The 18,007-nt window shown below is 39.1% G+C and overlaps 1 protein-coding gene across 1 annotated transcript in view; it reads right to left on the bottom strand.

Annotated features, from left to right (window-relative positions):
* COL3A1 (collagen type III alpha 1 chain) overlaps positions 1-18,007 on the bottom strand; it is a 69,108-nt gene that overhangs the window by 9,182 nt on the left and 41,919 nt on the right. Inside the window, exons 16-41 of the mRNA XM_073306132.2 lie at positions 17,619-17,717; positions 17,414-17,458; positions 17,195-17,293; positions 14,880-14,933; positions 14,615-14,722; positions 13,301-13,354; positions 13,099-13,197; positions 11,619-11,672; positions 11,097-11,195; positions 10,833-10,886; positions 10,666-10,719; positions 9,503-9,556; positions 8,958-9,011; positions 8,252-8,296; positions 8,036-8,134; positions 7,836-7,943; positions 7,300-7,353; positions 6,234-6,287; positions 6,075-6,128; positions 5,305-5,358; positions 4,694-4,801; positions 4,473-4,526; positions 3,890-3,943; positions 2,130-2,291; positions 1,885-1,992; positions 362-469 (exon numbers count right to left, since the gene is read on the bottom strand). Coding sequence (XP_073162233.2) covers positions 362-469; positions 1,885-1,992; positions 2,130-2,291; positions 3,890-3,943; positions 4,473-4,526; positions 4,694-4,801; positions 5,305-5,358; positions 6,075-6,128; positions 6,234-6,287; positions 7,300-7,353; positions 7,836-7,943; positions 8,036-8,134; positions 8,252-8,296; positions 8,958-9,011; positions 9,503-9,556; positions 10,666-10,719; positions 10,833-10,886; positions 11,097-11,195; positions 11,619-11,672; positions 13,099-13,197; positions 13,301-13,354; positions 14,615-14,722; positions 14,880-14,933; positions 17,195-17,293; positions 17,414-17,458; positions 17,619-17,717 — 1,989 coding nt within the window. The remainder of the gene's footprint in view (positions 1-361; positions 470-1,884; positions 1,993-2,129; positions 2,292-3,889; positions 3,944-4,472; positions 4,527-4,693; positions 4,802-5,304; positions 5,359-6,074; positions 6,129-6,233; positions 6,288-7,299; positions 7,354-7,835; positions 7,944-8,035; positions 8,135-8,251; positions 8,297-8,957; positions 9,012-9,502; positions 9,557-10,665; positions 10,720-10,832; positions 10,887-11,096; positions 11,196-11,618; positions 11,673-13,098; positions 13,198-13,300; positions 13,355-14,614; positions 14,723-14,879; positions 14,934-17,194; positions 17,294-17,413; positions 17,459-17,618; positions 17,718-18,007) is intronic.

Genomic DNA, 18,007 nt, shown 5'->3' with positions numbered 1-18,007 from the left:
GAAAGGACCAGGTTGTAGGCAGCCCTTCTGCAGATTTTCAGGAAGACAGCATGCCAGGAGATGCATATTGCCCCCTTGTGTAGCCCTTATAAGGATCTGTCACAGCTGCAGCCCCTGCACTTGTAACAGTGAAGGGAGTGTTCCTTTGGTCGACACCAGTTAGGATAGGACCATGGCCTACAGAGAGGGTAGGCTGGACTAGGGGGAACTGGCTGCATCCTTTTAAATGAGAATGGTGTTGGGCCAGTTCCCCTATGCACCAGGCTTTTCAGGGTGGGATTCTAAATCCACTGTAGTTCCCCCTTAGACAGGCCTGTGTATAATTCACAGTCTAGCATGAAAATCTGAAATATCTGCTTACATCTCTGCCAGATTCTCCAGATGAGCCACTTAGACCAGGAGGACCTTGTAGACCTGGAGCGCCACGTTCTCCTGGGTTACCATTGCTGCCTGGTTTACCATCTTCACCCTGCATAGAAAAATGAAATGGGTTCATTACATATTGATTTTTTGTAATGTCATCAAATTATTCAGTTCTTGGTCTCTCTCTCTCTCTCTCTCTCTCTCTCTCTCCCTCTCCTCCCCTCCCCAATCAAGTGCAGCATCCTGTGCAAAAACACTGACCAGGAAGGAGTGGGTTAACTTCAGTAGAGCTACAATGGTGAAAATCCAGTGCCACTCCACTGATTACTATGGAATAAATAAGAACAGAATCTGGCCCAACAGATGTGGGATGAACGTGATGTTCTGTTTGTCTTATATTTTTTTGAGCAAGGTACATAATGAAAATTTAGCAAATGAATAGCTGGTAATGAGTGGCATTAACACTGAAGAACTACTCATGAATTGCATGGGCCTTTCCACTGAATAATGAGTTAAAGAGAACAGAGAAGTGTGGTACAACTGGAGACATGATGTGTCAGAATTTTGATACATTTTATGAAGATTTACTAGTGAATTATTCTGTTTTTCAGTTGTGTGAGGATGTTCATATACTTTTAGATAATCCTCAGAACAATCCAAGAATATTAGTAGTAGAGACCAAAGATAACTCCAGATTCAAGTACCACTCAATACAGGGAAAGTTTAGTCTGGATAGTAACTTTATAGTTCGTGCCCATTCTCTAACTACTGGAGCAAACCCAGAAGTCCCTACTTAATTTTCACTTAGCTTTGCCATCAGTCAGAATTTGCCTAAGTACAAACCAAGTAAGGACTTCAGGATTTGGCCTATTATCAAGAAATTTTGTCACATTCATTACATGTGGAATTCAGGATTGTCATTAAACTGTGTCTAATTCTGGGGGCCCACTCATTAGGAGAGATGTGGACAAATTGGGGAGAGTCCAGAAAAGAGTCACAAAAATAATAAAAGGTTTAGAAAACTTGACCTATGAAGAAAGGTTTAAAAAACCTGGAATCTTTAGTTTTGAGAAAAGAAGACTGAAGGGTGACCTCACAGCAGTCTTCAAATATGTTAAGGGCTGTTATAAAGAAGACTGTGATCAATGTTCTCTATGTCCAGCGGGGGTAGGACAAAAAGTAATGGGCTTAATCTGTAGCAAGGGAGATGTAGGTTAGATATTAGAAAAAACTTTCTAACTATAAGGGTAGTTAAGCTCTGAAATAGGCTTCCAAGGATTATTGTGGAATCCGCATCACTGGAGGTTTTTTAAGAACAAATTAGATAAACACTTGTCAGGGATGGTCTAGTTTCACTTGGTCCTGCCTCAGAACAGGGGGTTGGAGTTGAAAACATCTCAAGGTCTTCCAGCTCTACATTTCTGTAATTCTGTGAAAGGCTGAAACTCTATTAGATATCTACTGCATAATGTCAGCTGCATTATCTTTGAGGGTAAATTATATCAATAAACCTCCATTTACCTTTGGGCCAGGCATGCCAGGAGCACCTGGTCTGCCAGCAAGGCCTGGCGGTCCCACAATACCACGTTGACCAACTATACCTGAGGGGCCTGGACTACCTGGTGAACCCTGTCAAAAATATTTCAAATAAATAAGTGTTAGGTACTCAGTTGAAACATGACTTTGAATCATTATCTTCTTTTGATGACATACTTATTAAATTTCTATTCACAGGTTTAATGAACACTGTGAAATAATTTACTTACCATTTCTCCTCTTGAACCTGGTGAACCTTTTTCACCTGGTTGGCCAGGCTCACCTTTAGGACCAGCACCTCCAGGGCTACCAGCCGGACCAGTGCTACCTGCCGGACCAGGACCACCATCCTTTCCAGGAGCTCCAACATTACCAGGTGGCCCTGGATTGCCCTATACATGAATTTTAAAGAGAGAAGACTCAGATACAATATTGGATATACTAGATGAGACAACACTATATACTACTTCATCATGATCAATTTAACACAGACCATTTCCATTAAAGTAAGTGGGAGCTGTGAGAGTTCAGAACCTATGCAAAATACATCACTTGTTTTGGTGTCTAAATGCAGACTTGGATGCCTAACTTTAGGCACCCACATTTGGAAAGGCTGGCCTGATTTTATATAAAAGCCTATCCCCTCACCTAAATCTAGATTTTTTTCCCTCTTGATATTTTAAGTCTTGGGTGGAAGTGGAACTGCATATTTTTATACCAGGGCTCTGCCAGAGGGATTCCTACATATTGATGGTACTGGTTGATTTCTGGAATCTCCCACCCGGAACAGACTCTCGCTGTCACTGTATCATAGCCCTGGTGTGGGGTGCCTGGTATCAAAGAGATGGAACATATATGCAATGAGATCTTTTCAATAAAAGGTCAGATCCAAAACCCACTGAAGCCAATGGAAAGACTTCTGTGGACTTCACAGGACTTTAGATGAGGCCAAAAAATGTGAACTTTATTATCCAGTATTTACTGGGGGTAGATTATATATACATATTCTTCTCATGGTCATGATTTTCTAACTGTGAAGCAGAACTTTGATTTGGATCTGTCTGTGACTATGGAATATTGAAAAGACATAAGAATCTGTTAAGAAAAATCTCACGGTGTGACAGGAAGCAGGAACTTTTCTTATGTCATTTCTCACTTAAGACTGTATGGTTACTGTGGGTAAATGCTAATTTTTAATGGAATTTAGTTGATTTATCCAACTTTTGCCACGTCCATTTTTCAGTTTGTTTAAAAAAAAAGAGTCCAAAGTCATAGTCCAGTATTTATGGTGTAAGAAGGCGCATATGGTGTGAACAAGTGTAATATAGAATAGCTTTTCTTGGGACAGAGATGGTCTACAAAAATTTGGGAAAGTGTAATATGCAGGAAATAGTGATTATAATGGGATAGTGTAGATTTTCAGTTATCTGATCTTCATATTGTGGGTCACCTCCACAAGGGAATGATGCTCCTATGGACCATCTTCTTTCCAAATACCCCTCCCTCTAACTGCTTGGTTCTAAAATTGTTTCATTCTGCAGGCAGCCAAAAAGGGCCTAAACGATCAACTGTGATCTATGGAACACAATTTAAAATCACTGATAGAAAGAAAGGAGGCTTTGGGTGAGAAGAAAACACTACAAGTCAAGATCCTAAACTGTACATTTCTTGCATCATAAAGAGCAAGAGAGAGAATAGGACATTTATGACCACCATAAACAGATAGATAAATAAATAACCCAAATTCTACTGGAGGTAATGGAGAGACCTCACTGAGTTCAGTAGGTTTTGGAGGAGCAAGCACAATGACTATCAGGACAATAAATGAAAGAATTGCCATCCAAAGCAAAGTGAGATGGGGATAAGCCCATTTTTGTGAAGTTAAGACAAAGAAGAAACTTTACTTTCAATATACTTGTGTATTATTTATGCCAATGTACTGTAATAGTGATATGAGTTAGATATAACAGCAAGGTAAGTATACACTTACATTATTACCAGGAGGACCAGGCATGCCTCTGGCACCTGGGAAACCAGATGAACCCTGAAATGCATAAGTAAGGGTAGTAGTCAATTTTAAAACATTGGCAACAAAACAGGAAAGAAAAAGGATGAGGGAATATCAGAAGTTTGATTGGTACCTGAGTTTCCTAACACAATACATCTCTGCTGTGGTTTCAAAATCATGGCAAAGGCTTAAGGCAAAGAACAGAGCAAGGCTGGGTGATATTTAGCCATTTTGTACAAGGGCTGAATAAATTTCCATGATAACTAAACATACAGTCCCAATGTTAACTTTTGACGCTGGAAGATCTCAGCTATATCTCAGGGTCTAAGAAAAATTGCCAAGGTGGTCTTTCAGATCAAAATCGCAGGTGACCTGGAGTAGGCCATAGATGGTTTGGCTTAGTTACTCCAGCCTACTCCTGTGCAGGAGAAGTTTGTTATGCCAAAGCCAATCCAAGACCACCAATGCACTGTGCTTGCTGCAGATCGTGCTGGAGTTGTTGCCCCAGTAATAATCAGCAGTGTTGTCTACCAGTGATAGACTGACAGAAAAGGTTAACACTCACAGGGCTGCCTGGAGCACCACGCTCTCCTTTTGCTCCTTGGGAACCAGCTGGACCCTACAGTGAATGAAAAGAACGTTGTAATCTGATATGAAAAACCGTCAACAACAGATAAGATTCTAAGATGTGTCAATGCATTATGCATTTCAAACAGCTCAAACTAATATCATAACTGAAAGAAATTTGAAGTTGAATTTGGGTAACAATGAATACTTAATACTTACTGGTGCACCAGGGCCTCCTTGAGGACCTGCAGCTCCTGCGGGACCAGGCTCACCTCTTTCACCACCAGGGCCTCTCTCTCCTTTTCCACCAGGTTCCCCATTTTGTCCCTGTATTCAAATAAATTCTTATAAATTCTGTTTTGTTAAAAGGGCCTTTGTTAAAAGACAGAAGGTAGTTGAATTTCCTTGGATGTATCCACTTGTTAACTAAGAATACATGGCTATAAGTTATAAATCCATTGAAGGCAATGGATAATATAAATCCAATGTGAGATCAGAACCAAGACCCAGATACTCTTGTCTAAGGAGCTGACACACAATTTAGAAACTCAGCTCTGGTTGCAGACTGTATTGATAGGTGTCTCTTGCTCTAAATCTCACTAAAGAGAATTCGGTAGGGAAGGGGATGGGAATCTTGAAGTATGGCTGAGTAAGTAAACAAAGGGAAATAATTAAAATACATATTAAATATAGAAGTGGAATATAGAGTTATAGTTTGCCATGCTGTGCTTGGTAAATCATTCTAAGATGGACATGAATATGGTCAGTTATTACTAACATGAATTAAAAATAAAAATTGAGTATCAAGTTTGTTTGGTATTTATACTCACGGGGGCTCCAGGGAAGCCAGCAGGCCCAGGGGGGCCCTGTTCACCTCGATCACCCTGCAGAAAAGAAACATATGCTAGATGTAAGAATGAGAAAAATATTCTTCACATCTCATGTGTGAGAACTCTTTGGTGAACATGGTTCATGTTACTCTATCATGTCCCTACTTGAAATAAAATTTAAATGTGGTTACTGAACTTTATACTTTCAAACTGTTTAATTATGTCACTCTTGATAATTATTAGCCTTGTGCCAAATCCTGTTCTCAGTTACATCCGTGTAAGTCCTCAGTGGAGTTATTCCAGTTACACCCTGGTGTAACTGAGATCAAAATCTGGCCCATTTTATCAATATGAAAATGAACACCATGAAATAAGTGAATTTTGAAAAGTTTACTTAATTATTAAAATAGAAAACATACAAAATTAGACCATTAAACAAACTAATAGTTCAAAACTTTTAGGATTTAATTTTATTTATTTATTTAGTGATATTTTCAACCAGAGATGAAAATACCAAGAAACTGTGCATCTCAGATTTTCTCCCACTTCTCTGATATCTTTCATAGCTTTAACAATAAGTGGTCTGATTTTCAGAAGTTCTGAGCCAGAACAAATCTCACTGAAGTCAGTAGGAGATGCAGGTGCTCAGCACCTTTTGAAATCAGGCCCCATCTGTTCTTGAAGACATCACTTAACTGTAGAGCTGAATCTCACCCAGGTAATAGAATCTACAGTAGAGTTATGACTGAACAAAAAGGACGATCACTTACAGGACCACCACGGGCACCTGTAGGACCAGGGGGTCCAGCTGAACCAGGTTCTCCCTGAAAGAATGGAAAGATGTATGTTTAAGAATTATTCCTCCATCTAAGGAGGAAATCTCAGACATATATACACAACCCTCATTTCAACACAAGGTTATGAACTACCTTATCTCCATGTGGGCCAGCTGGACCTGGGGGCCCAATGGGACCTGCAGATCCCTACAAAATTAGAAAATAATGTATTTAGTATAGGAGTATTATTTTCATGTATTGTGATCAATAAAACTTGCATCTCACGCTCAGTATATATATGGCTTTTTAGTTATTTTAATAGCAGACAATCTACTTCTTTGTTACATTGACACTTCGATGGATTGCGTAGACATCTTGACTTTGTTTTCCCAATGTTCATTGAAGTCAATGGGAGTAATTCCATTGGTATTTACTGGAATTTATCCATTCACCTAGCTTTACCTCCAGACAATTTACCAAATTTCTCATGATTCCATAGTACCTGATCCATTTTTATCCTCTATTATTGGCAGAGGGCTAGGTTCTACACCACTGAAGTCAGTGGGAGGTTAGAAACTTAGTTCAGTGAGCATATGATGAGGCACAGAGTAAGGAAGAAACTATCAAATGACTACATTAACGACAATGAAAATCTAACATACCTTGGCAATCATAACTTTCCCATAAACTAGTTTTTTATATTTATTGTGACTCATCATGTTGATGCACCATGCCTGGTTTATTTCATGTGTTGTATGAAGTTGCATATTTCATCTAGTTACTATATATAAAATGCTGTAGAAGTATTCTTCATGGAAGCCTTTATATACTCCTCTCCCCCACACCTCAGTCTTGTCCTCTTCAGCCAGTTAACTTTGGAGAAACCAGCAGCTACTTTCATCTGGATGTTTTTCCCAAGTAACTGAACCTTATTTATCTGTAAGCTTCAAGTAATCAAGATTCTATTTTATACTATATCAGCGTCCTGCATGATCAAAAATGTAAGTTATGAGAAACAAGGATTAAACCTAATTTTTTTACAAATATAAACCTGCACTAACAAAATCAGTTCCCCTGGACATGATGAGGTTTGCTGTTCCTGTCACAATGATGGTCATTCATTAGAACTTTACTTGCATTGTAAATGACTCTTCAACAGCTGTTGAAGCTGAGTCACATGTAATAAGAATGTTCACACAGTATGAGAGGTTATACTCACCCTTGGTCCATCTTTACCAGGGAAGCCATCACCACCTCTGCCACCGGGCTCTCCCTGTCAAACATGAATCAAAAGGGATTTAGAAAATTACTGAGGAAAATGTCACAAGGGTATCGCGATAACTGGATTTTCTAACTGTGGTAATGCAAATCTGGCATTCAGTATAACATTCTGCCTAAGAATACACAGTCAGACATGGAAATCAGTTGTAATACTCAAAATGGATTCAACCACACAGGAGTAGAAAAAATGGGCCAGATCCTCCTTTGGTGCGAATTGGTATCACTTCATTGGCTTCAGTGGAGCTATGCCGATTTACACCATCCGAGAATCTCTCAGCATTTTCACATAGTGTAGTCTCTTGAAAATATATGTCCCGATTTGCATAGATGCTGTGTACCTTTAGCTCTCACTGAAGTCAGTAGTACTCAGCACCTTTGAAATTAGGCCAAAAGTGAATATATGACAAATCTGCTGCTTTGTCTGAAGCTAAAATGGTATTTTCACAAAATTAATAGGAAAAAAGGAGTAGTTACCTTCTCTCCTTTGGGTCCAGGACTTCCGTTACCTCCTCTCTCTCCCGGCATTCCTTGCAAACCAGGTGGCCCTGTACCACCGGGGGGGCCAGGTGCACCAGCAGGACCCTACAAGTGTATTGGGGAAATATAGATGAAATTTGAATGTGCACCTGAATGATTCATGTAACACAGTGAAGGGTTGAGCATAAAGTATGTACCTTGCCACCTTCTGGGCCAGGAGGACCTGTTCCACCTCTTGCTCCAGGGGAACCTTGAGCACCTTGTGGACCACGTTCACCTGGGAGACCATTTTCACCCTGCCATAAAGAAAAATGCGTTAGTTCTTTGTTCCCAAGGCCTGTACGATGGTTCTGCGTTTATTTACCTTCTCTCCTTCACATATTTAATCATAAAAATATTGTTGCAATGCTTACCTTAGTACCTGGGAGTCCAGGGGCTCCATTTTCACCTCTTTGTCCCTGTTTACAATGCAAGAAATATTATTAACCCATATACTTTACATTTTACACAGTAAACCTATCTCAAAAAATGGTGCTTGGCATCCTTCAAATTTTACCCCTAATAGTGATCATACAAACTACCCCAGTTTGGCTCCTGTTATGATCTAATTCTTGGAAATACCATTTTCAAGAGGATGGTAATTCCAGAGATGGATGTCAAAATATAGTGGCCTTCTCAGGTTTAAGAGTGCTGTCATAGGGTGTGTTTTCAGGTGGTATATCTGGGGCAGAAAAGGGAGATGAGGCAATCGGATCAGCACTGTTAGCCCACATGTGCCCACACAGTATGACAGATTTCATCATGATTTCAGTAGCCACAGTGTCTGCTCCACCGCCTTTGTACTCTGATAGGGGGTTGGCCAATAGATACGCTATAATGGATACACTGACCAAATCCCCATCCTTCTGGCTTCACCCGTCCAACCCACCCACCCTCGATAATGCCTTCAGTGCTGTGGCACAAAGACCCTGTGATGGATCACGGCTTCCCAGGACACAAAAACACAGATTCCTCTATTTTTAAGATGTTTTGCATCTGAAAAGGGGACCTGAAAGGAATTGCTGTTCTTATATTTGTATTTTGATTTCTTGATTTCCAAAAGAAGAAAGGACAACTTACTGGTTCTCCAGGCTTTCCACTCTCTCCAGGTGGGCCTGCAGTACCGGGTAATCCCTGTTTAAATTAAAGACACCACTTCATAAATAAATATTTTATATATACCTAGATAGAAATATCTGTATATGATTGATATTGCATGGTGATTTAGAGAAAAGCAGAATACGAACAACTGTCCTGAGAGCTATCTATTGTAATTTAAGTTTTCCAACCTAAATTGTGCATTCTCCAAAGTCAGAGAAAATGTGACACAGAAATAATTCCGTGAAAATAATTTTGTAATTGTATCTAATATTTTGCAAATGAGGAAGGTGTAACTGGAAAGCCAGATATTCAGATATAGATAACCCACTGATCCATCACCATTCTTCATGGAGTCAGTCAGGCTTGCCAGATATTGATCAGCTAACTTACATGAAGATCTTGGTTGACCTTTCTCACTTCAAAACATGAGAAAACAAGCCCTAATTGATATATTTAAGGTCTTCTTTATTTGTTAGCCTGTTTTAAAAAATTGCATTGGAAGCAATAAAAGAAACGAACAGCACCTGGAAGCCAGATGGACCTGGAGATCCCGCCTCTCCTTTTTCACCAGGAGGACCCTGGAAGGACACAAAAAGGCAACACAAAATTCATCAACATCATTCTTACACATAAAAGAATTCTTAACATATTCATATTGTAGTTAAAATGCCACATACATTCTAAGTCACAAAATTAGACAAAAATGAAAGCATAAAAGTGAACCATTAGCACCATTGAGCTTTTGTCATGTGACTATCAGACCCTTCTGATCTTGCTGACTATATTCTCATAAAACTATTAAAGTCAAAGGTTTTGTTTTGGTTTTTTTTTTTTACAATAATAAGGTCTGCAACATTAAGCCTACTGTGAAAGTTTTATAAAAAAATCAAAAATATTAAAACTTCCCAAGACATTCACAAGTTGCTTTATGGATGTTTTTCCAATACACAAGGGACTCAACTGTATGAGTAAGTCATTGTGGAATGGAAGAAGAGATCACATAATGGCACTCCTTGTGCTCCCCTAAATGAAATTTCTGCTCTAGGCTAGCTCTGCTAGCTTCCACAGAAGGAGCAGGTAGACAAGAAAGCACGGCAGTGTCCCACTTCTAAAGGGGGATGCCATCTTGTCATACTCATCCATGCTCATCTTGCTGCATTCAAAGAGGTATTGTGAATTCTTGAGGCCAGTACCTCTGGGAGCTCATGCAAAGATTCTTTCCATCTTTCCTCTCTTACCATCAGCTAAAATTCCAGCAGAAAGACTACCTTCGTAGACATGCCTAATACAGCACCCAGGTTACCTAACTTTAACACTGGTAAACTGCCAAAGGAAATTGTAAATTTCTCCAATAATCCTTAAATTGGTTTAAACTGGCACAGCTCCATTCACTTCAGTTTATATGAACAGAACTTCTGTCTTAGTTATCTTTAACAAACTGAGTACTTATTAACAAACAAACAAAGACAAGTTAGTCCACCAGGTGTTTCTGTCTTTATAACTAATGGGAAATTTCTCTCTCCATCAGAGAAGAAAATGTTCTCTCTCAAGGTTCACACTCCCTTTGCAGACCACTAACACTAAGCAGTTGAAAAGTATTTGGGAAATATTAACATGTGTTTTTTACAGAAAATGTATCAGCTGTTCCAAGACTTTTCTTTTTTGAGATGCTGGACATTGCACTTACAGCGACTCCTGGAGGACCTTGGATGCCGATATCACCACTCTTTCCAGGAAGACCCTATCAAATCACAAAATGAGACTGATTATGGATCAGTGCAATTTTTAAAAGGATTAAAATCACAGAGGACATTGTGAATTATTACTAAAGAGAAGCTGATAAATGAAACTGACCTGTGTGCCAGGGGGTCCAGGGGCACCTCTTTCTCCATTCTTACCTGGCGCACCCTTTAAAAAGGGAAAGACCAGACATATTTAAAATACATGTTTCTAATTCAAACTCTAGTTAAAATGAGAGTTTCATAGGTATAGGGCCAGATCATCTGCAGAATTAGATCAATGTAGCACCATCAAAATCAATGGAACTAAACTGATCTACAACTGCAGAGGACCTGGCCCATTAAGTATATGTTTTTTAAGTCAAGGAATTACACTAACCTCATTACCCTTAGGACCTGGGAAACCCATCACACCTGGTTGACCTCGTGGACCTGATTGGCCTGGAGGACCAGGTCGGCCAGATTCTCCCTGATTACCCTGATGCAGGAGAGAGATAGCGACAATTAGAAGAAACAAATGATTATGTGAACAATAGAGAAATGTTTAAAAAAAATCAAATGGAAGAGCTAAAAGGTGAGCAAAGACTATGTTATTTTTGGCTAACTTTTCATTTGAAATACACTTTTATGATTTTTTTTAAATTACATGTAAACTCCTGTGGAAGAGGAGTCAGTGTTTATAGTGATGTTAAATAACAAAGTTTGGACAGTGCCGTTACAATGAAAAATATATGGAATAGTCGGTCACTGTAAAATTAACACAGAATACAACTAATGAACTTGTTTCTGATCTCCCCTACATTTTACACCAGGACTCCAATGGAGTGATAATGGTGATAAGTGAGATCAAAGGCAAGCCCAGTGACAGTATTATCATATAATATTTGTGCAATGTACGTACTGGAGGGCCGGGTTTGCCATCATGTCCTGGGCTTCCTGGACTTCCTGTCAAACCCTTCATTTGAAGAAAAAATATGTTAATTTTTAGTGAAAAAGCTAATGTTGTTAGATTACATTCTATACAGACACCATTATTTACAGTTAGTTTTACAAAACCATTTCAGGCTCACTAAAGAAATCCATTGGATTTACAAGGGACAAGCTGCTCAATAATTAATTTAATAGGGATTCAGCCCATTCGGAGATATTCGATAGAGGGAATGAAGTTGCTTTAGGCACCAAAAAGCAATCATTATTCTCTAAAATTAAAGTATGCAATGAAAGCATTTTCATTAAGTCCCTATTGTTTACATACAACTACATTTAATAGCACGTTCTTAGTAATTTTGGTTTTGCTCTTCAATTTACCAAATATATGATGTATATCACATTGTATGTCTGAAAATCACATTGATTTCCAATAAAAACTATTTTATTGTAAAATGTAATAACTCATAAGCCTGTATGGAAAAATCAGTGGTTGCTGACCTTTGAACTTACAAATATTAGTCACCAGTACCCACTAATTCTCAGTAGAGCACATTTTACTTTTCTGCTTTTTATGCCTAATGCCTTATAACTTCTCTCTGATTGAGTCTATGGGCATCAAATATTCTATGCCAAAGACCAAACAGCACATTTACTAAATGCTTCATAACCGAAAAAAATAATGTTCAAATTTTATATTTTATATAAAATTAGATTAAATATAAAATTATCCAATGGAACTTTATATAGGGTCAAAAACTATAAGAGCCAAGCTGTAACTTGAACAGTTTGGTACCTCCTGCATCCTATGGAGTGCAGCTTCATATAGTCTTCCTGCTCCCAACTGTAGAGAAATGTTGTGGGAGTGGGGCAGGTCAGTGCTGGTTGATTTGGTATTATATGGTCCACTGACCAAATACACTTCTGTGGAAGGGCACGAGGGCAGCTTTGGAGGTTACTACAACTCAACTTCAGACACTCCCTAATGCACTCAGGAAAGGATTTAACTCATTGCTTTGAAAATCACCAAAATGTACTGAAAGGATTTTGAGCTAATTGAAATTCAGATATGGTGGCAAACAGTCAAAGGTTCAGGGGTTTAGCTAAGTACCCAGAAATCTGAATACTTATCCAAAATTTATTCAGATTGTTTAATTCTCTTGAGCTTGAACGCCTGGGTTGGAAATGCCATAAGAAGGAGTGTCCTTAAAGTATTTTTTGCACTTCTAGTTCCATTTTTGACCACAACCACAAAGTGCACAGGGTGCACAGGGTGTAAATATAATTAATTAAATACATAAAATAGATATCGACACGGATTGAAAATCTCAAAAAGGTTTGATATCCCATTGGAAATTTGGCTCTGGTTGCTGAATCAAACCAGCTCAGTCACCTGTAATAAAGATCATCATCAAATTATCTTAATAGCACATTAAAAGAACATTCTCTCTTACTCTCATTCCTGGAAGACCAGGGCCACCATCGCGTCCAGGTTCTCCCGGAGCTCCTCTTGGACCTGCAATGCCTGGACCACCACGTTCACCAGCAGGACCCTTAATATTTTTAAAAAGGACATTGGACATTCACAATAAGTAAATAAAGCTATTTAAATGATCATTATTATAATGGATTTCATAAAATTGGGGAAGCATGTACCTTTTCTCCAGGAAGTCCATTACTACCAGGTATGCCACGGGAACCTGGGGTACCCTGCAAGCAAGAGAGCAGACATTTTATTCCTGTGGATCAAATATCATGCAAAGTCTACCTATGTAGCAGAGACGATCAAAAACATCTGCTGGTTTCTTGAAAGATCATGTGCAAAGTTCTGTTCACACAAATAGATCCAAATATTTTTAAATGTTGTAATAACAAACTTTGATGTTTCTTAACCAACCACTTTTACTCACATTTTAGTGATATTCAGTGAAGGAGATACATGGAGATGACATTCCATCCTGGCTGTACAGATTCAAGATCCTTTTTCTGTATGCACAGTGCACTTTGGGTCTAATCCAACGTCCACTGAAGTCAAAGGGAGTCCTATAAGTGACTTCAATGGGCATTGGTATAGGCCCTATTCTTTAGGATTTCCTTAAATTCATGTTAAAAAATTAACACATTTCAGCCTTGAAAAATGATTTTCCTTCTCTATCATTCTTTAAGAAGGCCTCTTGGTTGCAATGTTTTGATGACATTAGTTAATATTATCTGCATTGTTTTAAGACAACTTTCCATTTGCAGTTCACTCATGCATTCAACCTCCTCATATTTTGTTCACTGTGCATCTCTGATTTCCTCACAACTTTCCAAAATACTTTCCAAAGTTAGTGAATATAAAATTGAATCAATCTCAATTCTAATTTGTTTTAGGTGGGAACAGGAAATTAAAATGAGCAGCAGGCTGTCATTGTTGATGATGCTGGAACAATTTATTTCAATAATTATTCCATGATAAAACTCTATACAAACCAGTAGCATCTAATTGTTAAAAGACTGTTGGCAGAAGAATCAGCTAATTATCCTGAATATGGATGAATCAATCTTAATTTCACTTTCAAGAGTTGAAACTTTGTCATGTTCATTTGATCTGCAGGAATTCAATTTCATTGTCATTCTACAAATTGTAGCGGGATTGTATTTGGCATCTTTAATACATATTACACTATACTTTTCTGTTCTTATTCGGTTCAAAATCTTGTGTAGAAACACCAGTTTTTTCAAGATTAATAACCCTCTAACTATGAAAAGAAGAATAACTTTAATGTATTTTAAAGTAAAGAAAGACCCAAGCCATGCAGAGCAGATCTAGATTAGGATTTGGATCTGAAGTTTTCCAGTATGTGGGATGTTCACATCTGGAAGTTTGGTTCAATATCTATTTGGATTCAAAGTTTGAATCCCAAGTTTTGGTACATGGTATGTGACATATGATTTAACTACCCAGTGTGGTAACTTGGAGTGACTTACCCTTTCTCCTGGTGTTCCAGGTAAACCATTTGTGCCTGGCTCACCATTAGCACCCTTTTTGCCTTCTTCGCCAGGAGGACCAGCAGCACCTGGAATACCATTTTCACCCTAGTGACAAAGCAGGAACAAGTGAAAACATATTGTGCAGAGGCAAAACTCTCACTGAGTTCAATGGAAGTTTTGCCTGGGGTAAGGACTGTTATTAATAAGCTTGTAAAACATGATGATGCATTAAAGAAATTAGAATATTTAGAAAATCACTTACACGCTCTCCTCGTAAGCCTGGCTCTCCTTTTGCACCGTTCTTACCAGGTTCACCCTAAACAGAACACACTTCCATTAATGCTTCTACATAACAGAATATTTCGGTAGGTTTGTTAGATAACAATAATAATAAGAAATATATCTCTCAGCATTTAAATTGTCAGCTCATTTTTATGGTTTATCTGCTTACAGGAGTCAAACAGAAGTGGAAGACTCCTACTTGAGCTTGTTACACATCCTCTCTGTAAAAGAGATGATCCTGTAACCCTTACTCAGGTGAGTGCTTCCATTGGGTCAAACCCTAGGTTTCATTCTGGTTTTGAATCACTGGAAGTTTGATGTCAGTTTTGCTGGATGCCAATGGGAATTTGCATTAATAAGGTTTGAGGAATTATGGAGTAATTCTGTCAGGACACAGCATGTTAATTTCAATGTTAATACAATAATAAGCATTTTACACACTATGAGTAGATTTCATAGGGGCAGGCCCAAGGAAATTTAGAAATAAAAAAGATGAAAATTTTTATATGTAACAATTAGAAATGGATGAATGGTGTGAGTTTAAATCTGAGTGGCCATCCAGATACATCCTCCTACCACCCAAAGATATAATTACTGTATGTCAATTGAGATATGTTGAGATGTCAATAAGGTTCAACACTTGGAATAGTTATGATGGACAAAAATCTGTAATTTTACTATGGCTTTGCAATATTATACTGTTACCAAAGTTTTTGCTTTGCTGTGCTTTTCTGTTTTGTTGGTTGGATAATTATAATAGACAATTGCAAAGGGATGGTAGTGTTAAGGAAAAGTTAGCACATGTGACTTCATTTTGGTTTGGGGCCCACCATTGTTTAAATGCCAGCACATCATACACCAGGAGGAGTGATCCTTAGATACTGAATCCCTGTGAAAATCCTCCTCCTTGTCTCCAGCCTGCCTTGACTCCCAGTATCTGGTTTTTGTCAGTCTCTAACTCCCTGTCTCTTGGCCTTGATGTGAGGCCTCCCATTCTGATAATAAAAGTTACCGATGCATGGCTTTAGGACCATGCTGTGTAATTAAACATACTGGTATAGCACGAGGAATGCACCAAGCAGGGATAGGTGGTAGATAAGACAAGGGTTTGTTTATTGGCTAAGGTTTCCGATGAACGAGGGCAACATGCTTTGCTAAAAAGTATATAACCTTTGTATAATCTATATTCGTGGTCCCCCCCTGGCTAGCAGGGGGGCACCACGCTCGAGCATAATAAACTTAGTGTTTTTTGGGAACTCTGCAGTTGTGGACTTTGTTTCTGTGCCTCAGCCTAGATTCGAACTGTGCGTGTCCTATCAGGTGTAATTCGTAGCATTGGTGTGCCTGTCCTATCAGGTATAATTCGCAGCATTTGTGTGCCTGTCCTACCAGGTGTAATTCGTAGCATTTGTGTGCGTGTCCTACAAGGTATAATTCACAGCAGTTGTATGCGTGTCCTACCAGGTGTAATTCGTAACAGTAGAATTGACTAGGCAAGTTCAAATATATAGGAAATGGCTGAAGGCTCCTAACAGAACTCCAGAAGCCATATTCTTCTGTCACGTACAGGGAGTCCTCAGACTTATGATGCCTGAGTTAAGTTGGATGCCACTTATGACGCTTTTCTATTGACTGCCCATTTCACCCCTACGATGCTTGTTTTGACCTTAGGACACTCAATTTGCATAAAGTTTGCTTGAAATCACTTCCTGTTTGCATTATACTGGTAGGAGCTGGAAGGGGTCACTTCTGATTGGCTTAGAGGCATCAGGGTAGGTTGTTGCTGGGTAGGGTTGCCACTTGTTTTTGATTGGCTCCTGGCTCCAGGCTCAGCCAATCAGAAATCTTGAACCGTGATTGGCTGAGTCTCAGCATGTGTGCCATTCTCCTTGGCTTTCTGAGCTTGTGTTGCCAGCATCCTGAGCAGCATGTGTGAGTGTATATGTTTATTTGAATGATGTTTACAAAATACAGTGTACAGTAAATACATTGATGTTGCAACATTAGTCATCTATAATTCATTTAGTACAAAAAACTGGGTTATTGTGGTGAAAATAGTATATCAAGCCTTGGTTCAGGAACCAATCCCCCCTTAATCCTCAATCCTACCATTGATTCCGATGGCAAAAGTGTTTTCGACTTACATTTCGACTTACAACACAATTTTGTGGAATGAATTGTGTCATAAGTCCGAGGACTTCCTGTACACCTGTGCAACCCTACTGGGGGTTGCAGGTGATGGGGAATTTATCCCCTTGTTTTATCTTAGTAATGAAAAGAATGTTGGTAACTCACTGACGGGCCTCTTTGTCCGGGAATTCCATTGGTACCTGCGGGACCAGGAGGGCCACGGGCTCCACTCAACCCAGGAGCACCAGGAATACCAGCAGGGCCCTGTGTGGGATTGAAGGACACTAATATGAATAAAGCATGGCATTACTGAATGCTGTGTAATCAAAACTGTAACCCCGACCAATAACATTGCAAAAAATGACAATTTGGTGGGATACTTACCGTTTCACCTTTACCACCTGGGTTTCCATCTCTTCCAGGATTGCCCTGGAAAGAAGAAATGATTAATCAATGCTAACACAGTGTCCTTAAATCCAAAAATTCCATAGCACTTTGCAATCATCAATTTGTATGGCAGTAATCATAACAATATGTTTGTATAACCAGCACAATATTTCCGAGGACTTATGTGATGTTTGTTACTTACAGGAGAACCAGCTGCACCAGCATGACCTTGTGGACCAGGTTCTCCTCTTTGTCCAGGGGTACCATCAGAGCCTGGGGAACCAGGAGCACCAGCTTCACCCTATGAAGAAGATGGTATGAGAGCAAATTGAACTCCCTCTAGTATTGCTCCCAATGCATAATATTAACATTTTAGCCTCATTACCTCTTCCTCAGCCAGTGCACCTTTGCCTGACCCAGGCAGAATGCTGACACTAGCCTATCCTGAGCAAAGTGGGCAGGTAACTGATCTAAGGGAACACAGCCAGCTAGAACTTGGCAATATGTGCTGGGCAGCACTTGCTGACGTACTGCATATTGTCTCATGCAGTTCGAAAGAGTGATAGAAAGCACATTGCCTCTCATGCACTA

The sequence above is a fragment of the Lepidochelys kempii genome, chromosome 11 (assembly GCF_965140285.1).
Source record: "Lepidochelys kempii isolate rLepKem1 chromosome 11, rLepKem1.hap1, whole genome shotgun sequence".
Lineage (NCBI taxonomy): Eukaryota > Metazoa > Chordata > Testudines > Cheloniidae > Lepidochelys > Lepidochelys kempii.
The sequence above is the reverse complement of the archived record's forward strand: the minus strand, read 5'-3'. Positions and strand labels throughout refer to the sequence as shown.